This window comes from Gracilinanus agilis, chromosome 4 (assembly GCF_016433145.1).
Source record: "Gracilinanus agilis isolate LMUSP501 chromosome 4, AgileGrace, whole genome shotgun sequence".
NCBI lineage: Eukaryota > Metazoa > Chordata > Mammalia > Didelphimorphia > Didelphidae > Gracilinanus > Gracilinanus agilis.
In genome coordinates this window covers 39,972,163-39,994,334 of record NC_058133.1, presented here as the reverse complement: position 1 = coordinate 39,994,334, position 22,172 = coordinate 39,972,163, and the positions used below count along the sequence as shown (strand labels likewise).

The following is a 22,172-nucleotide window of genomic DNA, read 5'->3' as shown; positions in this document are numbered from 1 at the left end:
TCCCCACTCCCCTGTTTCCCTTGATTTATCCCCTCTGACTTTCTCAGAAGGGTTAGATAAGAGTTTTATGTCCCAATGGATCGTATAGCTACTCTTCCCTCTCTGGGTTGATTACACTGAGAGTAAGGTTTGATTATTACCTCTTAATACTCTCTTCCTCTCCTACTTATAATAGTATTTGTCCCCTCTCCTTCCCATACCCTCTTTGTGTGTAATAGAATATCCTATTTTTCTTATTCACTCAAGTTTCTCTTGGTGTCCCCTGCTATTCACCCCCTCTTTCCCATCCCCCATGTCATCTTAGATTATTTAGTGTTCCACCCTCACCCTGTGAATTATTCTTCTGATTACTATAACAGTGGATACTATAATAGTGAATAAAGTTCACTACAGAGAATTATACATAACATTTCTCTACATAGGAATACATATAATTAGATGTTACTGAGGCCCTTAGAAAGGCAAATTTAAAAATTATAAGTTTTATTTCTTTCCCCTGTTTCTTATTTACCTTTTCATGTTTCTCTCAATTTTTGTGGTTGGATATCAAACTTTCCATTTAGCCCTGGTCTTTTCTGTGCAAATACTAGGAATTCTTCAATTTTGTTGAATGCCCATACTTTCCCCTGGAAATATATAGTCAATTTTGATGGGTAGTTAATCCATGGTTGCAGGCCCAGCTCTCTTGCCTTTCTGAATATTGTATTCCAAGCCTTACGGTCTTTTAGCGTGGAGGCTGCCAGATCCTGTGTGATCCTGATTGTTGTTCCTTGATATTTGAATTGTCTCTTTCTGGCTTCTTGTAAGATTTTTTTCTTTTGCTTGAAAGTTTTTGAATTTGGCAATAATATTTCTAACCGTTTTCTTCTCTGGATCGAATGTAGTGGGTGTTCTATGAATCCTTTCAATGTCTATATTGCCCTCTTGTTGTAGGACTTCAGGGCAATTTTGCTGAATACTTTCTTTTAGTATGGAGTCCAGGTTTCTATGAATTTCTGGTTTTTCTGGGAGACCAATTATTCTCAAATTGTCTCTTCTAGACCGGTTTTCTTGGTCTGTCACTCTCTCATTGAGATATTTCATATTTCCTTCTATTTTTTCAGTCTTTTGACTTTGTTTTATTTGTTCTTGTTGTCTTGAGAGATCATTAGCTTCTAATTGCTCAATTCTAGCCTTTAGGGACTGGTTTTCCTTTTCAATCTGGTCATTTCTGGTGTTCAATTTGCTTATCAGTTCATTTGATTTCTGAGCCTCACTTTCCAATTACAAGATTCTACCTTTTAAACAGTTATTTTCTTGCCAGATCTCTTACATTTTCCTCAAAGTCTCCGTTTTGAACTCTTCCATAGCTTGTGAGGAGTTTTCCTTATTTGAGGAGGGTCCGGATGCTTGTTTGTTCTCCTCCTCTGTTTGCTCGGTTGTCTGGATTTTCTCTGTGTAAAAGTTGTCGAGTGTTAAAGACTTCTTTTTCTTGTTGTTATTCTTTCTCTTCTGAGCTTCCTGAGACTGGGTAGCCATCATTAGCCCAGCAGCTTCTCAGGTTTATCCTTGCGCTCAGTGTCTGTCCGCGGTCTATTGGCTCCTGAGGTCTGAGTTCTGGTTTTTTCCAAGGTCAAGCCCCCTGGTGGACCCCCTTGCTTGATCCTCTGTTGGAGGTTCCTTTACAAGTCTCAGGGCGCTGCTTCCACAGTCGTATACCCGTCCAGGCTGGTTCCCCACTCAGGCTTTAGTTCCTGGCTGTGTCTGCCTCCACCCACGCCTCCGCCGTGCCTGCGCTCTCAGCCCGCGCTCTGCGCCCTGCGTCCACTCTCTGCTCCCGCGCTCAGATTTCGCGTGCGTTTTTTGGCTTATTGGGGTCCTAAATCTTGCTGCTCTCAGGAACAGGCCCCGGAGCTGCCAATGACTCGATGGGTGCCCCAAACTTGCTCTATTTCTTTTTAGCTGGCTTCGGCGCTATAGATGTTGTGTGTGGAGGGGGTGGGGGTGGGGTAGTTGCTCAGCCCGCGATTTAGTGAGAGCTGTTTCACCCCTTTATAGCATGGAAATGTCCCAATTCCACGTACCTTCCACGCTGCATCCTGTTGTGGGGTTCCTCCGTTCGTCTGGACTTGTTTTTATGTCCCCTTGAGGAGTTTTGTGTGTTTCGGTCAGGAGAGGTTAAGAGCTGCTTTTTACTCTGCCGCCATCTTAACCCGGAAACTCTCTGTTTTCTTTTAAAAATATATGCATATATTTTAAACATACATCTAAAATTTTGTTGTATTTTCAATCAGAATGATTGGACTTGGGCAGGAAAAAATCCAGCAAGGCATGCACCACTGAGATGAAATGGAACTTGGAACAGCCCTAGGAAGGTGCTGGAGGATCGGAATGTGAAGGGAGGGGTGAGAGGAGGAGCAATTCCAACTGTCAGTTCACCCTTGAGCTAATTCTGACCAGGGGGTTAAGGGAAGGGAAGTGGGTGTGTTTGGATCTTGAGTGAATCTGGCTCCTCTGAACCCCTATATTTGAGTCTATTTGGAGATCACAACTGTCAACATCATTTCGATAAGCTTCAATTTACCATCCAAGAAGAATTTGACACAGCAGTTCTCCATTTTGGCCCAAGAGTTTGGACTGGGAGGGGGGGCCGGCTTAAAGGGGGGACCCTTCCCTGATCCTGCTTGATTCTTTTATCCCTGTTACTCCCCTTTTATATTAGGCTATTGAATAGTGATTAGATTATAGGGAGTGAGGGACAAGTACTGAGATCAAGCCACATGGGAGATCCAGTGCTGCTGCCTACCCCAGGGGGAAGTTCATAGTTGTTGGTGAAGTCTATCCCTTTTACCCTCATTCCTTATTCCCCATATCCTTTCCCTTTCCTTAACCCCAAATACTTTTATCTTCGCAATAAATCCCTGTTCAGCTATATTAGTTAAATTGATTAGAGTTTGGAGTAGGGAACTTGAGGGGGTAGGTATCATTGGGTGGCTGAAGGGAGGTTTTAGAACACCATTCACCATCTTGAAGAAAAAAAACGATTGGGAAGTGCTTGGGGGAGGCTTGTCAAGATTTTAGTGGCTCTGAACATTGGACAGAGGTCACATAGGATTCAAACTATTCCTAACACCTTCCTCCATCTCCTCTACTGCCCTTCCAGTTTGGGGAGCCTCCATCCGAATTATACTAAAAGTTTCCTAGTAGGTAGAGGGAGTGTGCAACTTTGACCCAGGTGTTCCAATCAAGTGGGGGGTCATTAGATCACACCCCCCATTATCTGATAACACCCCCCTTCCTACAGTTTAGTAGAATTCTCTCTCCTCCCTTGAGGGCAAGAAAAACAGTATTTGAGATGGCAAGATAAATAAGTATAGCCAAGTAAAAATAATGTCGCATTTGCCACTCCCACCCCACGTACCTTCCTCGGGCCCTCCAAAAAAAAGAGAAAATATTCTTCAGTCTGCACTGATGAATCCACTGACTTTTGAATGGGGGTGGGTAGCACATTTTATCATGCTTCCTTTGAAACTGTGGTTGGTCACAGAGTTGATCAGAGTTCCTAAGTTTTTCAAAGTCAATTACCTTTGTAATACTGTTAACTGAATAAACTGTACTGTATGAAATTGTTCTGGTTCTGCTCATTTCATTACTCTTCATCAGTTCATGCAAGCCTTTTGAGGCTTTTCTGAAACCAACATCCTTCAAGCATTTCATCATTTCTTATCACATGATATTATAACATCACATTCATATACTTATTTGGTCATTCTGGAGCTGAACCCCTCAGTCTCCAATTCTTTGCCACCATGAAGAGTTGCTATAAATATTTTTGTACATAGCTGAATCTTTCCTTTCTACCTCAGTTCAACAACCATTTAAGCAGACTTTGTTGAGGATGCCAGGATTAGCTCTGAAGAGGCAGATAAAAATTAAGTAAATAATCCTTGCTCTCAAGAAGCTTATATTCAAGCAAAAGTATTCTTGATAACAGTTATTTGTATACATGCCTTTCTTCTCTATTAGATTTTCCAAACATCTCTAGGACAGGTACTGTAACACATCTATAATTATATCCCACAGTGCCCACAATACAGATATAATATTATTTGAGCTGAATGGGCCCATAAATACATAAAAAAAATCCAGAAACCAAGAAAGATATTTAAATATGAAAAGCACATTGGTCTTCCTGCTTTAGGAAAATTAGTCTACTTCATCCCCACCATCACTGTCTGAAAAGGAAAAGAGACTAAATCAGCAGACCAGTTAAGAAGTCACTGCAAGAGGGGAAGGGCAAGAATGTCCACATTTAAACAAAATCAAAAGAAGAGATACAAAAGGAATTCTCCCATATATAAAATGGGAATTAAGTCAACTGAAGAAAGCATTAAGGAAGATAAAGAAACTGATAATAAAGAAAAAAAATCTCAATGAAGCAGAATGGAAAAAATGCCACGGTAGACAAAAAATAAAGCAAAATTTTAAAATGTTAAAAGACCAAAAGCTCTTTTAGAACCAAAGCAAAAGAACTAGAAGACAGAGTTCAGGGAGTTAAGAATTATTGGTTTGCTAGGAAAATATAAAGTATGACTATCCTATGGTAGAGGAAATCTTTAGATGGCTAAGAAGTATTAGAAAGAGGGAAGAAAAAAGAAAGCACATCTCCACTGAGAGAAATCCTAAACTTAAAGCCAGAATGAAACCAAGTCATAGAGTTTAAACAAGAAAACCCAATAAGCAGTCAGGAAGAAGTAATTTATAAGCTAAAAAGGACAAAGTGAAATAATTTAAGAATTTTCAAAGAAAATGAGAAACAAAAAGGGTGAAAATTCAATTTATGAAAAAGGGCAATGTCCCCTCCCTCCCTCAACAGGATTACCCACATGAATTTGTATCTAATAACTTGATATTGGCAGTACAGTTATAAGCCTTTTGCAGGAACAATGGTTAGGAATGATTTACAAGATGGAATATATAGATGTAGATTACCTAGGTGGCTCTAAGCAGTGTTTTCTATAGAATAATAAATCACATGTCAGCATATCAATGTATGACCCAATACTGTATATTCTCACAGAACTCCTGCATTATTATTTTTTGGCAGGACATCTAGTATTTGGGGAGGGGAAAAGTTTGCTTTTCTCGTGCTGGGGAGCAGATGGCACGTCTGGCAATTTCTAAACTATGATCTCTCAGACCCTGCAAACTGGGGTGCACTGGCATTCCACAACCTTGCTAGAATGGAAGCCCCTTATCTCCTTATGCTGTTCCCACACAAACCCTTCTTGAGGTCAACTTCCTCCACGAGCTTTAGGTACTCACTCACTTACCTGTCCTAGAGATGTTTGGAAAATCTAATGCGCTAGGTACCACATTTAATGCTAAGGATACAAGGAAAGGAAAAAACCTGGTCATGCCCTCATGGAGGTGACATTCTAACTGTAGAGATAACAGGCAAAAAACTGTACATACAATTAGTAGACTGTAAATAGCAGATAAACTCAGAGAACAGGCACTCAGATAACCTCCTCAGCTGATCTTTGAAGTGAGATCCTCTCATCTGAGATCACAAATCAAGTTAATTGAAGTAGAAAAATTGTGATACTAAACAACAAACACATTATTTTAACTGAGTTGGGAATATCTAAAATGTAGTGATAAATAAAAGAAATCAGAGAAATTGTAATAAAGAAGGTAGGTAGAAAATTAAATCATAAAAAAAGCTGTATGAATGGGTGGCTCAGCCCCTTGGTTTTAGCTACATTAGTAACATTTTGGTCTTGAATATCTAATAGTTCAAGTAGCAAGCAGATTTATATCAGCGGTTTAGACCAACTAGTTTTGAAAATTTAGCTAATTGCCTATGGTTGTTACCCCAGAGGGTTATTCAGGTTAACTAGAGGGAGGGGAGAAAATAAATGAGGTCCTTACTAAAAACACACAAAAACTACCTTAGTAGGCCAGGCAATGTGTATTTTTTCCTGTGCTGATTTGGATTTCTTTGGACTACCAGATTTCTACCAAATCAAAAAGCATCAAGAGAAGTGATAAATTTTCTATTAGAATACAAAGAAAACAAAAATGGCTAGTATTTCTATGTCCCTTTAAGTTTTGCAAAGAGTTTTATATTTATGATCTCATTTGAGACTCACAACAACCCTAGGAAAAGTAATCACTAGCTTCCTTTTACAGATAAAAAAATGAAGGTTGTGAAGTTAAGTGGCTTAATCACAGTCACTTTACATAGGTATATGCAGAGAAGGTGTAGAAGTATCAGCTAACATAGTTTGGTCTAGAAACCTTCTACCACAGGAGAATGGTACCACTGCACTGAGCATCAGATTTCTCAACATCCAGTTGAGAACTCTTATACTATTTATCACTGACACGGACTTAGGCTAGAATTCTGTAAATACCACATGAAGGGCTTATTGAACTGGGCTGACTTTGGGTGATTCATATTGACTTATTTGCTGACAAATATGCTCAAAGAACAAAGGCAGGTCTAGAAAGTCCAATTAATCCTCATACCTCAAGTACAACTCCAGAGAGTTGCCAGGATTTAATTTTTTCATCTTTTCTGATCAGGAGACTAAAATCTAATCTGAAATGGCGTTCAATGTCTTGACAAGCAACTTAAATGGTGGCACAGTTTGCCTATATCCTTCTGGTCTTCCCATTTCATGGTGCTGAGAGCAGCTATGTATCTGACCTTAGATATATTTCTTATGGCTTGGCTTGGACCTTGGCTGGGACTTGAGCAAATACCCAATAAACCTCCTATTTCATCTCCTCCTCCCACCAAAGAATCTTATAGTCAAAATTTCAGATTTCAGATTTCACCCCAAATTTCAGATATTTCAACAAACACGGAACATTAATAATGTACCTTTTGAATGGATGATTCAGGGCACACTGATTAATATAAACAAATACTATTAAACTTTTAGCAATGATTTGTAGTAATTAAAAATATTGAGAGACCCCAAAATATTCTTTAGAAAGGAAAATTAACCATATTCTCTGAATTGACTCAGCACTTACACTCAGAATTTAAATTCTGAGTACTCTAATAATTAAAAGTTCACAAACAATTAAAAAAATGTTAAGCAGGGATCAGCCTATAGGGAAAATACATGATGTTCAGAGAGATTTAAACCTGGACATCAGAATAAACACCAACATTTCAAATGAAAAGAACTGTAAATGTTATCTCCTCAGTGGATTATAGCATATTTGCCCAGCTTGATTTCTTCTTCCATCTCCTTAGAATAATAAGTAAAATATGAATTGAGATGGTTACAGACAAAACACAGCAGGTCACAGATAGCACATGGCAAAACCCGAAGAACAAAAAGCCAAATCTAATAAGTGGGTGTTAGTGAGATCCTTGCTAACTGACAGGTGCCTAAGATTTGTTTCAGTCCTTATTAAAAGAAAAACTTAAGAGAAATTTGCCTAAAAACAAAATGTATTGTTTAGACTCCAGAAAGAGTCTAAGTTTTAGACTCTGAATTCAGCTCTGAATGTTGAGTCTCTTAAGGATTCTTAGACTATTTGTAGCAATGTATTATTTATCACATATTTCATAGGTTTTCTACCCATCCGTGTTTGGTTAAAGAAAAGGGATTCTGCTATGTGATATCTATCTAATTCATTCAATACCTGCTGGATCATTATATAACATAGTTAAAGATTAAATTTACATTTTGTACTTTCATCATATGAAGCATCATATAAAAACAATTATGAACTGAGGAAAAAAACTCAAGTGAACACTGAAAGAGCCCTTACCATGCTTTTGCAAGGTTAGGTGTTAAAAGCAAGCATTCAAAGAATCAGAATTGATTAGGGGTTTATTAGTCAGTCAAGAAGGCAGCTAGGTGGCTCAGTGGATTAAGAGCCAGATCCAGAGAAGGGAGGTCCTGGGTTCAAATCTGACCTCAGATACTTCCTAGTTAGTTGTATGACCCTGGGCAAGTCACTAAACACCATTCCCTAGCCTTTACCATTCTTCGGCCTTGGAACAAATTCACAGTGTTGATTTTAAGACAGAGGATATGAGTTTAAAAAAAGAAAGAAAAGAGTCAACAAGTGTGATTAAGCTCTTACCATGTGTCAGGCCCTGGGCTAAGTGCTAGGGATACAAGGAAAGTCAAACACAGTCCCAGCCCTTGAGAAGCTGACATATAATGGGGGAGATAATGTGCAAAAAATTATGGAGAAACATCGTAGAGATAGAAGATCTAGAATACAAGATATACTTGTCATATGTAAGCTAGGTAGATCTCTCTGTCAGGTCCTATAGGGTTGGGTCTATTTGCCTTTCCAAGGCTCTCTAGACACACATACATACATGGCAATGCATATGCACATATGTAATATGTATTATATGTAAACAGAAGGAATCTCAGAGGGAACTGGTTGGAGGGGGAAGGAGAAAGAAGGGATGAGAAATATCTTCTGCAGAAGATGAGACTTGAGTCTTGAAGCTAGGTGGGTGAGGGAAGTAGGAAGAGAATTCCAGGAATGGGGAATAGACAGGGAAAATGCCCTGAGTGAGGTGATGGAGAGTTAGCACAAGGAGGCCACTAGCTACCAGGGAGTTTCTGTGGAGTCTTCACAGTCTTCATCAGACTGAAAAAGTAGGAAGGGAACAAGTTATGAGAGCCAAACAGGATTTTATATTTGATCTTAGAGGTATAAAGAAGCCACTGGATCTTACTGCACACAGAGAGAGACCTGAGGACAACCAGAGGATTATTAATTGCAAAAATCTAAGGAAGAGACGATGGGGCCAGTACTATGGAGATGGCTGTGCAGGCATAAGTTGTAAAGTTATAAAGATAAAAAAAAAACCCAAATTTAATAACAGATGAGCTATATGAGCCAGTGAGATAGTATAGAGTGAAAAGAGAAGGGGATCCAGGATAGAGACTCAAGGGACACACTCAAGAGAGAGGAAAAATCACAAGGATAATGAAGAATCACTGAAAAGAAGCATGTCAGAACAAAATAACCTGAAAATAACAAGTGTCACAAAAACCAGAGAGAAGTGAAGATCAAGGAGAAGTGAGTGCTTCACAATGGCAAAAGTTATAGAGACCTCAAGATGGATGAAGATGAAGAAAAGAAGCCAGACTGCAGGGAGTTTAGAATTGCAGGAGAGCATAATTCTGGATTGTTCTCCAAAATGGTTGCATCACAGAACAATTCTGAGGAACTTATAAAAAAGAATGCTATCCACCAGAAAAGAAGTGTTGGAATAAGAATGCAGATGGAATAAGAATGCAGATGGAAGCATATGATTTATCACTTATTTGGGTATATGTTTTAGGATTTTGGTTTTATAAGATTATTCACTTACAAAAATGAATAATATGGAAACATGTTTTATGTGATAATACATGTATAACCCAGACTGAATTGCTTGCCAGCTCCAGGAAAGGGGAGGGAAGAAGGAAGGGAGAGAATATGGACCATATAACTTCTCAGAAAACTCATGCGGAAATTTATTAAAAACATTGAAAAATAAATAAAATTTGCTTGCAGAATAGGAAAAAAAATGGTTGGATCAGTTTAGTTCTACCAACAGTGTATTAGTGTTCCCATTTTTCCACATTTGTCATTTTGTCCTTTTATCTTGTTGACCAATCCAATAGGTGTGAGGTGGCAAAGAAATGGAAACTGATGAGATGCACATCAATTGGGGAATGGTGTATGACTGTTATGACTAATGCACTCTAAGAAATAACTGGCAGGTTAATTTTTAAAAAAACATTAAAAGGGAGGGTAGCATGATAGTTCGGTGGATAGAGCCAGACCCAGAAATGGGAAGTCCTAGGTTCAAGTCCGGCCTCAGACACTTCCTCTGTGACTCTGGGCAAGTCACTTAAGTCCACTGCCTAGCCTCTTCTGTGTTGGAACCAATACTTAGTATTGATTATAAGATGGAAGGTAAGGGTTTAAAAAATAAAAAAAATAAAATAACAAAGACCTGCATGAATTATGAAGAGTGAAATGAGCAAAACCAAGAGATTATATACAACAGAAATATTGTTTGAAGAATGACTTGCGTAAGTTAAGTTTTGCAAGGATCTGCAAGAAGCCATGTCTTTGGGCAGGGTTTCCAGTTGTACACTTGGAATCTTGGGAGATTCCTGACGCCATGCTAGGGCCTGAGACCAATTGTTAGTTGGGTTGTGTCCTATATAAGGGAGAGAGAAACTGGACCCACTGACTCATTCTGGAGCTGGGTATCCAGGATGGTTGGGGTCAAACCTTTCTCTCCAAAATGTATTGGTCTAGCCAAGTATCAACCAGCATACCTGAAAGTTACAGGATTACTACCGAACTTTAGGGTCAATTATCAGCATCCATCAAATTATTACAGAAGATTTATCCATCTAAATAGCTTCAATCAAGCTGCAATATAATATGTCTATAGGCAAGCAGTGTCCACCAAAGTAGGCCAAATAAGGCCAGTGAGCCTTCTGGTTCAGCTCAGCCATCAACATTCTGAAGCTGTTAGATTATATACTTTGAGTTAGAATTATTCTTCGTTTAGGGATTCCTAAAACCCTCTCCCCTTCTCTCAGTTTCCCTTGTTGTTTGATTACCTCAAGTAAATTCTTTGTTTATAAAACTCAAACCAGTTACCGACCTTTGCTGGTTGGCCTGGCAACAAGACAGCTTCGAAGGAGTTTTTTTTTTTAAACCCTTACCTTCTGCCTTGGAGCCAATACACAGTATTGTATTGTATTGTATTGGCTCCAAGGCAGAAGAGCGGTAAGGGTAGGCAATGGGGGTCAAGTGACTTGCCCAGAGTCACAAAGCTGGGAAGTGTCTGAGGCCAGATTTGAACCCAGGACCTCCCATCTCTAGGCCTGGCTCTCAATCCATTGAGCTACCCAGCTGCCCCCCCTTCAAAGGAATTTTAGGGAATTTAAAGGGATAGAGTGGGATCCAGCTTTACTCTCTGAAGCTGAGATTAAGTACCATCAACAATATTAATAGTCAGATGTGTCCAGTTTTTCTCTCCCTTATATAGGGCACAGCCCAACTAATGATTGGTCTCAGGCCCTAGCATGGCATCAGGAATCTCCCAAGATTCCAAGTGTACAATTGGAAACCCTGCCCAAAGACATAGTTTCTTGCAAATCCTTGCAAAACTTAACTTGCACGTGTGTAGATCATCCTCCAGAGAAAGAAATGATAAATAAAAATAAACAAGATATAGTTTTATATCTATGTATCTATCTATCTATCTATATCTTTTTGTCAAATATATCTTTCTTCTCTAGTGCAGTGAGGGAACATAGGGAAATATCCGGAAATTTTAAGGTAACAAATAAATCAATTAAAAAAGAGATAGATTCAGTATTTTAAAAAAGAATTGCAGGGGAGGAGAGGAAGTATAAGTAATGAGTATTGAGAGTGTAGATGGCTTTCTCAAAAGCTGAGATGAGAAGGGGAAAAGAAAGGAATATGGGATATAGCAAAGATGGTTGAATCAAATGATCACTAAAAAAACCCTATTAACCTGAATAAAGGTTAGAAATGAAAATTAAATGAAAACAGCAAACTCATCTTTCCCTTCAAATTGATATAGAAGAGAAAATACTAGAAAAACTAGGACTATAATTGTAGAATTTAAAAGAAGCAATCTCTGCTCAACTGGCTCATGGCACAAATTCTGTCTATACCAGTGAGCTCTTGGGTCACTATAAAAAGTAGCTAATGTGGAAAAATTTTAAAAGCAAACATCTCTGATAAAGGCTTTATTTCTCAAATACACAGAGATTTGAGTCATTTATAAAACTACAAGTCATTCACTAATTGATAATGGTTAAAAAAATATGAATAAGCATTTCTCATATGAAGAAATAAAAAATGTCTTTAAGACCTATGAAAAAAAGGTTCCAAATCACTACTGATTAGAAAAATGTAAATTAAAATTACTTTGAAGTATCACCTCATCTATAAAATAGGCTAATATGGCCAAAAAGGAAAATGACAAATGACAGGGGGAATGTGGAGCCACTATTACATGTGTTGAACTATGAACTGATACAACCATCATAGGCAGCAATTTTGAACCATGCCCAATGGGCCATAAAACTCTGTATACCCTCAACCCACCGATACCACTACTAGCTCTGTATACTAAAGATCAAAGAAAGGGGAGAAGGATCTCCTTGTTTGAAAATATTTATAATAGCTCTTTTAGTAGTGGCAAAGAATTGGAAGTTCAAGGTATGTCCGTCAACTGGGGAATAGAATATTATTGTGTCATTAAGACGTGACAAGTAGGTGGCTCAGTGGATTGAGGGTCAAGCCCGGAGATGGGAGGTCCTAGGTTCAAATCTAGCCTCAGACACTTTCTAGCTGAGTGACCCTGGGCAAGTCACTTAACCCTCATTGCTTAATTCTTACTGCTCTTCTGCCTTGGAACCAATGCAAAGTATTAATTCTAAGATGGAGGTAAGGGGTTAAAAAAAAAAAAAAGACAGGTAGAACAAATTCAGAAAAGCCTGGAAAGACTTGTATGGACTGACTGAGAATACTGTACATAGTGACAGCAATATTTTAATGATGATCAACTATGAATGGCTTAACTATTACCAGCAATGTAAGGATCCGAGCCAACTAACTCTAAGGGTCTCGGGTTATCTACCACCATAAAAGGAACTGATGGCATCTGAATGCAGATCTAAGCATACAATTTTTTACTTTATTTCCTTCATGAGTATTCTCTTTATGTGATATGTCTTCTTTTACATGACAAATATGGAAAAAATTTTAAAGTAGCTAATGTCAAAGCCATCAGGTTAGCAATGAGGCACAATAAAGACCATCCATTATGTCAAGTTCCTCCACTTGGCCTCTATCCTACACCACAAGACCCCTCTAGGGTCCCAATGGTACGGAAATGGAGTCAATCCATTTCATGTTCCTAACTTCTGCTTTTTTCATTATTTGGATCAGAATCCTAGAAAATTCTATAGACATTGAGCTCTATTAGAAAGACTCCTCACTTCTCAAATTCAGTGTGAATTCCAGGGCCAAGCCAATCACACTCTTCTCTGTCAGGTAGATGATAGCCTAGGACAATACCTTTGCACCATCCTTCTTAAAGTAGCCTTGTTGGATCAAAATAAATGCTGACAAGAAGAAAATGTTGCTTCTTTATCTCATTTATCTTAGTGGTGCTAAGCTCACACAGCAAGGGATCCTGCTGGTTGCATTGACTTAGAAAACTATCAATGAAGATTCTATTTCTAGTGTTTTAAAAAATATTTTTATTTAGCTTATTTCATTTGTTAAACACTTCCCAATTAGGTTTTAATCTGGTCTGGGTCCCACTTTGACATTCTGCTGTATTCCTTAAAAAGAAGTATTTTAGAGCACTCTTAGACTTAATGAGAATCCCAGTAAACACTTACCAACAACCAGCCCACATTCAGGACAGATCATGTCTCCAGCTCTATAGTCCTCCACCAAAATAGCATCTGGATGGTTTGGACATGTAACTCTTGGAAGGACATCCAGTCTAAATGAAAAAGAAAAAAGTTTTATATTTATCTTCTACCAATCAACTGTACTTGTTTGGCAAGGCAGGATAAAGTATTTAAAAGGGAGGCATTTAGATACTCTTCCACTATCGTGCATACAGCTTACTTTGTTGCTTGAAACAAACCTTCTAACTTATTACTAACCAAAACTTATGCCCCATTACTTTTTTTAAAATTCGTTTATTTTCTGAAATCCTTACTTCTCTCTTAGAATCAATACAGGAGATTAAATGATTTGCCAGGACTAGGAAGTGTGTGAGGCCACATTTGAACCCAGGACCTCCCATCTCTAGGCCTGGCTCTCAATCCATTGAGGCATCTATCTATTTTCCTCCTTTCCACCCAACCCTCATTTCTTTATATTCTTTTATACTCACAAGTGCATTTTCTACTAGAGCCATTTTGGTCTACTGACACTGAAGATTTAAAAAACAATCCTAGATTCTTTTTTTATATATGTGTATGTACATATATATTTAATCACATCGAAAGGGGGAAGATTCTTTTGTTTTTAAATATAGAGGACTGCCTAGGTCAGTAGTCTCAAAGACATAGTCTATCTACCCAACCAGATTAAAATGTAATTAAGAAATATAAAAATACAGTAAAACATAGGCAACATTACATATATTGCAATCAGTAAAGATCCAATTTGATAACCCCTGGTGTAGACCAGTAGTTTCCCAAGTAAGGACTGGCTATAGAAGTCAGAAAAGAAGCTGAGGTGCATAAAATCAATTAATGGTAGAGCAGTGCAGTGTCATATCCCCACCCTTTCTGAAAGCACATTATCCTTTCCACCTCCACCCCAACATGCTTGGCCCTTCCCACCCTAGGTCACCATGGGTAATGGCCTACTAATTGGCCACTCTGACCAGCTCTAATTCATTCTCCACACGTGGCTCTGCCAAAGTGATTTTCCTGAAAGGCAGGTCTGACCATGTCAATACTGTGGGGGTTCCCTCTAGCCCCTCAATTACTAGCACCTAGAAGTAATGGACAGAGTACTGGGCCTGGTGTCTAGTCTATTAAAAGGAGATAACATCGAATACCTCACAAAATTGTACAAATTGAATGATATCATTCATCCTGGTGAAGTACCTCAGCACAGGGCCAGCACATAGTAGGTCCTCAATAAATGCTTCCTCCCTCCCTCTACTGATTTGTTAACAGCAAGATTAAATACAAGATGTTCTCATCACCAGTTCAAAACCCTTCACAAACCTGTACCAACTCATCTTTCCAGCCTTATTACAAATTGCTCCCCTCCCTGCACGCTACACAGTTCAGCCAGACTGACCTTCTTGTTGCTCCTCACACCCACATAAAGACCAACTAAAATCTATGAACATGAACAAACAGGAAGTTATGGTAAGAGACCATCCATTAATGAGAACACACAAATAAAGAATAGTTATAAATAAATTCTGTTGAGTTGAAATCAGACCTTTTACTTGCTTTTGCACTGTACCTAGTAAATAACTACAGAAATATATGACTCTTGCTGAAAAATTATTAAGTTCAGTTAGTACACAGAAATTCATATTGCTCTCATTAAAAATACTTTAGCAAGAGAAAAGTAGTTTTGTAGCATTAAAATATAAAATATTTCAATATAATTTTCATTTTGTGTATGATTTATAATGCACAAAGTATACTAATATGGTAGTATATATAATTTATAGATAAATTAAAAAATTTGGAGACCATTGGTCTAGAATATGAATACTGCTTTACTTAAACGGGATTTTCTAAAAGGTGTGTTGATAATTAATCATTACTACAAAGAGGAATTGTGTATTGTTATAATATTTTATATTAAAATTATATTTAAGTAATTGAACTGAATTAATTCAGGGACTGATTATTTAGCATATGTGTTTTCCAGGTAATTTGGTTTCACCTTCTGCCAACTGGCTATATTTCCCTTGACAAAAAAATAAGAAAAGCTGAATTCCGTCAATTTCAGTACTTGTTACTTATTTTAGTAATGTTGCTTATTCATAACCAATATTTGTATACCCACTAATTAAAGTTGAGCCTGTTAGCCTTAAGATTTACTAATTAAGGATAGAATGTGAATCATTTAAATAAAAGTTAAGCATTCATGAAGCTTTAAAAGCTGCCTTCTTCACTTGCTTGAAATCAAAATAATACTATCTCAGTTACCACTTCTATTCCATTCATAAATCTTCTTCAGAGCAGAAAGAAATAATGTTTTCTCAACAGCCAGTATCCCATTGAATAAAACCCTCATTAATCCAATTCTTAGGATTAATGCTAAATGTTTTGATTACTTGAAGCTTGTTACTGGAAGTAAATTAAGACTTTCATGGGTTACAGCTTCGAATATCTTGATTATTAGAAGGCTGGTTTCAGGATTTATATTTTCAAAGTATGCATCTACCAAACTCAGGTTAATGCTTAACAGAGAAGGAGTAAGAGTTTCAAAATGTCAATGGAAGGAGCATTAGAAATCATCTTCACTAACCAATGAGGAAACTGAGGTGTGGTGAGGCTTAGTAACATGACTAAGGTCTCCTGATTCTCAATATCATAACACAATTTTGCACCCATATGAAAACATCAAGAAGGATAATGCAGAATAGTCCTGCATAACTTAAAATTCCCTTGAATTTTAAGTTTTTTATTAATTTATGTTTATAATATATTTTTATAAAAATTATATAACAATTTATTTAGGTCATTAAATTTTCTACTTCATTATTTTCTTATACCTCTGATAAAAAATTAAACTCTCTCTGGCCTATAAATACTTAAAATTAAAATGAAAGAGTAAAAAAGTAACAATTACCACCATCAAACAATAATGGAGAAGAAAGAAAACTAAAGGAACAAGAGAATTTGACATAAAGGGATGGCTCCTCTAAAGCCAGAGCTAATTCCAACCCTTGTTTTGGGTTCCAAACTATATTCAATCCCATGAAGGCAAGGCCTGTGACTCCTCTAAACTTTTTCCCAGTTCCTAGCACAGGTTTCTGAAACACATAGGAGTGAAATATGTGTTGATCTTTAATGTGACAACATGGCTTTTGTAAAAAAATAAAGAGCTCACACAGAGACTGATATACTATGGTAAAATTGAATGTAATGGACTTCTGTACCAGCAGCAATACAGTGACCCAGGACAATTCAGAGGGATTTATGGTAAAGAACGCTGCCCACATTCAGAGGAAAGACTGAAGGAGAGGAAACATATAAGAAAAACAACTGCTTGAACGCATGGGTCGGGGTGGACACGATTGAGGGTGTGGACTCAAAACTACCACACCAATGCAACTACCAACAATTTGGAAATAGGTCTTGATCAAGGACACATGACAAAACTAGTGGAAATGTGCATCGGCCATGGGTGGGGGGAGTGCGGGGGGCGAAGGGGAAAGTAGGAGCATGAATCATGTAACCATGTTAAAAATGAATATTGATAAATGTTTAAAAAATAAAGAGCTCAAAGAAATCAACAGTTTCAGGTTTTCAATCTTTTCCAGTTCCTCCACCTTTTGTTTATGGAAGAAGGTACTAATTCAGGGTAAGTCAATTAGTGTAAAAAGGGGAAAAGTCCATAATCCACAAAATGAATCAACAGCCCTGAATAGTGATTTGACACTATAGTACATTCTTTGATTTGAAGTGTAAAGTCTAGTGTAATTCTAATATAAAGTGTATTATTTTTCTTTTACTTACTTCTTTCCATCTTTACCCTTACTTTTCATCTTAGAATCAATACTGTGTATAGGTTCCAGGGCAAAAGAGTAGTAGGGGCTAGGCAATGGGGGTTTAAGTGACTTACCTAAGGTCACAAAGCTAGGAGATATATGAGGCCAAATTTGAACCTAGGATCTCCCATCTCTCCAGGCCTGGCTCTAAAATCCAGAGCCCATTCCAATTTATTTTCAACAAAATTCTTCTCTAAATACTACCTAAGATTATACGTTTATAACATATAATTATTTTATAACATATTTCTATATTTACAACATATAATTATTATGACATGTAATATATTTCTATATTTGCAATACACGATTATTATACAACACATATATAAATATTTTTTACATAGGTTACATATTATCTATGGTGAAAGGATTTTTCTTTTTAATTAAGTGCTGAGTGGCCATCTGAAATTCCATTAGGGAAGGCACAAAATTTAAGCAGCCTGTGCTGTCAAGTGCTCCCTACACCCTCACCTGACAACCACACCCACTTTGATGATGAAAAGTTGTGGTCACCACAGCAGAGACTGGAAGTAAACATGGATGTCAATGGCCCCCAAAAGGCGGCGAAAGCTCCAGCAGTCAGACCAAAGTTGTCCAGTCCTTGAGGATTAAGCCGGGCTAGCTTTCAGAAAGGGCCTTAAGGGGCAGGTTCCCAATTAAAGGCCGCGCTGGAGACGCTATTAAAGGCCCACAAGGTGGGAGGTGCTGGCTGGCCAGACTCGACTGAAGCCCGGGGAAGACGGGCAGCAGGGACCCCAGTAGGAAGCAGCCTAGGCGTCAGGTGTCCCCGACTCTTCCCGCGGCCAAGTAGATGGCCGAGAGTCAAGTTTCAACTTCGGTTAAGGTGCAGCCTCCCGGGGAGGGGGCTTCGTTGGTCTGTCAAAATATTCATGTGACGTGGGAGAGCAAGGATTCCGCGCGCCCGTCCCCTACCCCCCCGCCTCTTTCCCAAATTGCCACGGGAAATTTTAGCACCTATATTCCCCTCCCCGACATTTCGCCGTCCGGCTCAGCAGCTCACGGAGCAGAGACCAAAGGTGAAGCCGCAGAAGACCCCAGGGCAGACCTCGGAACAGGGCAGAGCCGAAGGCGAAAGAAAGGGGAAGAGTTGGAGGAAAAGTCCCGGGGCGGCCTCGGAGAATCCCGGGCGTTCGGCCCCGCCTCCCTCGGCCTCGCTTCCCTCGTAAGGCCGCCTCAGCGACCCCTTCTCTCCGCCCCACTAAGCTGTCCTCCCCCTCCCCCGAGGAATCGCTCCCGGCCAGTCTTGACCGAACTAACTCACCGGCTGGTGGACGCCATCTTGACGGCGGCCGCAGCAGCGAGCCTACGAGAGGAGCGGCGAAATGCGAAACGAAACCGTGAGAAAGCCCAAATGAACTTCGGTAAGCCTCAGGCGTCGCCGCTTTTATAGACTGACAACGCGCAGGCGTAGTAGGATGCACGGAATACGGGGCGGGAGAGGAGCCAAGAAGAGCCACCGCATACGTGTTTCGCCTTTTCCTTCGGCCTGCGCGCCTCCTATGTAATTAACTACGCCTCCCCAGGGAGTCTGTGAGAACCCCAAGCTAGTAACGCTTGCTGTGAATGAAAGCCGGAAGTGACGGGCTGGAAACGCTTTTGCCCTGGTTCCTCAAACCTGTACTTAGAAATCAGATACCGTAAGTGCAGCCTTTTTGGTCTCGTTAAAAATGACCCAGGTCCCCAAAGAGCGTTTGCTATATGTCACTGTCGATATTTACCGTACTGAAAACTTAAATTGATAAATGTTTGTTAATTAATTATTAAAATAATAATAATGCCATTACATGTTGGGTTAAAAAACTCCTTAAATTTACTCTTGCCCCACGGGAACTTGCCTTCACCCCCAGATTGACCCTTCGTCCTAGGCTGGGCAGTAAGTCATCTAGCATCCATTGGGCCCCCTGGATAGAAGTGGTGAAGGTAAGTCAAGACTTAAGTACTTTTCCCCCGCCTTAGTTTCTCTAATTGTATTTAGACTGCTCCCCGGAACCCTAGCCTCGGTCTACAGCCGGGTCCCCAAGCCCTCTGTAACTGGGCAGTTGTTCTTCTTTGGTTATATTCCCTGAGGTAGAAATAGAACCTCTAGCTATTTAGTTCGGTGGAAATTCCCATTCTTGGTGTTTTCCCGGGAGACTGCGGGCTCTGTGGGGTGGCCATAAGAGTGTTGTCTCTCTTGCCCTGATTAAAGACATATTCTTTTGTAACTGCTTTGCTGGTTCTGTGTTTTTTTCAGGTTGACACGTTAGCAATCAACATTTATTTTGTATATGTACGTTTATAAAGACACACATACATAGAGTTAGAGCCCTGGACCTTGAGTCAGGATGTTCTGAGTTCAAATACAGCCTGGGATACTTATTTAATAGCAGGGTGACCTAGGGTGAATCATTTAATCCCTATTTATTTTCCTCATCTGTAAAATGGGAATAAACTCTAGAAGGAAATGGCAAATCACTCCAGTATCTTTGCAAAAAAAATCCCATAGACAAAAGCCCACGGAGAGTAGAGTCAGACACCACTGAATAACAGCAAAGATAATATTATAATTAATATATAATACAAGGAATGTAATTACATATAAGTTAATTTTCTGAATAATATATAATTATATCATCAATAAACATTAAGCACCTACTGTGTGCTAGGTACCATGCTAAATAATGAGAATACAAAAAAGGAAAAAGACAATTCTTGTCCACAAGGAGCTTACAGTGAAATAATGGAGAAACAACAAGCCAACAATTACCTAAAAAGAAAACTGTGTACAGTATAAATAAAACTACAGTTAACAGAGGGAAGACACTAGAATTAAGATGGGTTGGAAAAGGCCTTCCTAGAAAAGCATGATTTTTATGAAAAAATGACTTTCACAAAATCCCCTACAAAATTAGAGAAACAAGTGGCAGTTTAACATAGTTTTGCAAATCTCTTTAATGTCTGTCTTAATAGAAGACAGCTGGATCCTCAAATCTGCTTCTGTGAGCACTTTGGAAAGGCTAGAAGGTGAAAGTTTGTGCCTGAGTGCAAAGAACAGTCTGTTCATAAAAATGTTTACTATATTCCATTTGGAAGAATATGTTGTTCTGGTTGAAGAAAATGTAGCCACACATCAGTAAGTTGGAAAAGGGAGAAGAATTTAAAAGAGCAAATAACACCTTCTTGTTATTATGAAATCCTCCCTGGCTTCTTGGGGATATGCAGGGGTCCCCAGACTTCACTTTGAGCACTACTGCCATAGGTTAACACCAACTAGCATTAAATACACTGCTTGAAGACTTGCAAAGACCTTTATAGAAATTATTTTATATGATACTCATAAAAAACTGGAGGAGACAGATACTATTATTATCCTCACTTTACAGATGAGGAGACTCAGAGAGCTTAAGTGGTTTGGTCTCACAATGGGGGGACATCTCTGAGGTGGTATCAAGACTCCACATTTTACGGATGAAGAAACTCAGGGGAGATGGAGAGACTTGCCAAGAGTACCTGCAATTCAGACCAGGACCTCTGACTCCAAATATAGCAGTTTATACAGTATATACAGAAGGGCAACATGGGACAATATTTCAATCCAACTTTTATTAAGTGCCTACTCTGTGTGTACAGATGAAAGAAAAATAGGTTCTGCCTTCATTGAACTTATTGCCTACCACATAATTTTGCTCATTGATGTCCATAAATATGCCTATTTTGTTATTTAATAATAGGGTTTATTAAATTTATTAACATCCTTGCTTTCCCTGAATATCAGTTGTCTTGGGTAGTAGAGGAAAGCATGAATGAAACAGTGGGAATAACCTTGGATAAAAAATCAGAAGACTTAGATGCTAATCCTGCCTTTTCCAAGAAAAAAGATAATCTTTAATTCTGCAATTTGCTTCTTCAAATCAAATGTATTGTTTTTCTTTTAATAGAAAAAGATAAGCACCGAGGGATCTTTTAGGATTCTATGTCTTTTCTAGTCAACTGTGCAACTGTAAGAAACTGTAAAACTACCAGACTACCAAGGGTGTGCTTTATACAGCAAGACAAAATAACAAAATTCCTCTGGAGGAACAAAAGATCTAGATTTGAGATCTCAAGAGAAATAATGAAAAAAATAGGAAAGCAAGGAGAATAGCACTTCAGACTCTAACTTACTTATATGATAAATCAATAATCATTAAAACTATTTTGGTATTGGCCAAAAAATAGAAAAGATCAGTTGAACAGCTTCTGTAAGTACTTATTGGAAACACTTGTACCTGATTAGTTCAAAAAACCCAAGAACACGAATCCATCTCTTCATTTCTCTCCAAGCTAGACTCTGGACTTCTCCACCATCTCCTCCAAACTTTCCATGCTGGAAGATTCCTAACCTTCCCTCTGCGCTGCCTCCCTACTCCTGCCTTTTCACTCTCCCCCATTAGATCATCAGCTTTGTGAGGGTAGGGACTGCCTTTCTTTTTCATTTTCTTTGTATTTCCAGGAGTGAACACAGTGACACTCAGGCAACGCTTAATGAATTAATAAATAATTTAACCAATTAATAAATAATTAGATAAATAGACTGACAGTCTCTATTGTGAATTGGAAATAGGTGAAAAACCAGGTCCCGATAGAGGCTTTTTGATGCAGTAATGCAGATGATCTTCTTACTGTCCTGCTATAAAAAACCATTCCTGTATCTTTGCTATTATTAATCAATCACTTGATTGACAAGAATTTCTGTCCTAGTAACAACTCCAGGATAGAAGGGCAAGGGCCAGACAAATGGGGTTAAGTGACTTTCCCAGAGTTTCACAGCTAGGAAATATCTGAGCCTGGCTATCTAACCATTGTGCCACCTGGCTGCCCCCAACTGTTTGTTAAG

The 22,172-nt window shown here is 38.7% G+C and overlaps 1 protein-coding gene across 1 annotated transcript in view; it reads right to left on the bottom strand.

Annotated features, from left to right (window-relative positions):
- The window catches only part of GTF2B (general transcription factor IIB), a 55,627-nt gene extending 36,976 nt beyond the window's left edge, over positions 1-18,651 (bottom strand). The window contains exons 1-2 of the mRNA XM_044671748.1: positions 18,579-18,651; positions 13,428-13,534 (exon numbers count right to left, since the gene is read on the bottom strand). Coding sequence (XP_044527683.1) covers positions 13,428-13,534; positions 18,579-18,595 — 124 coding nt within the window. The 5' untranslated portion in view covers positions 18,596-18,651. The remainder of the gene's footprint in view (positions 1-13,427; positions 13,535-18,578) is intronic.
- Between the last annotated feature and the right edge of the window lie 3,521 nt (positions 18,652-22,172).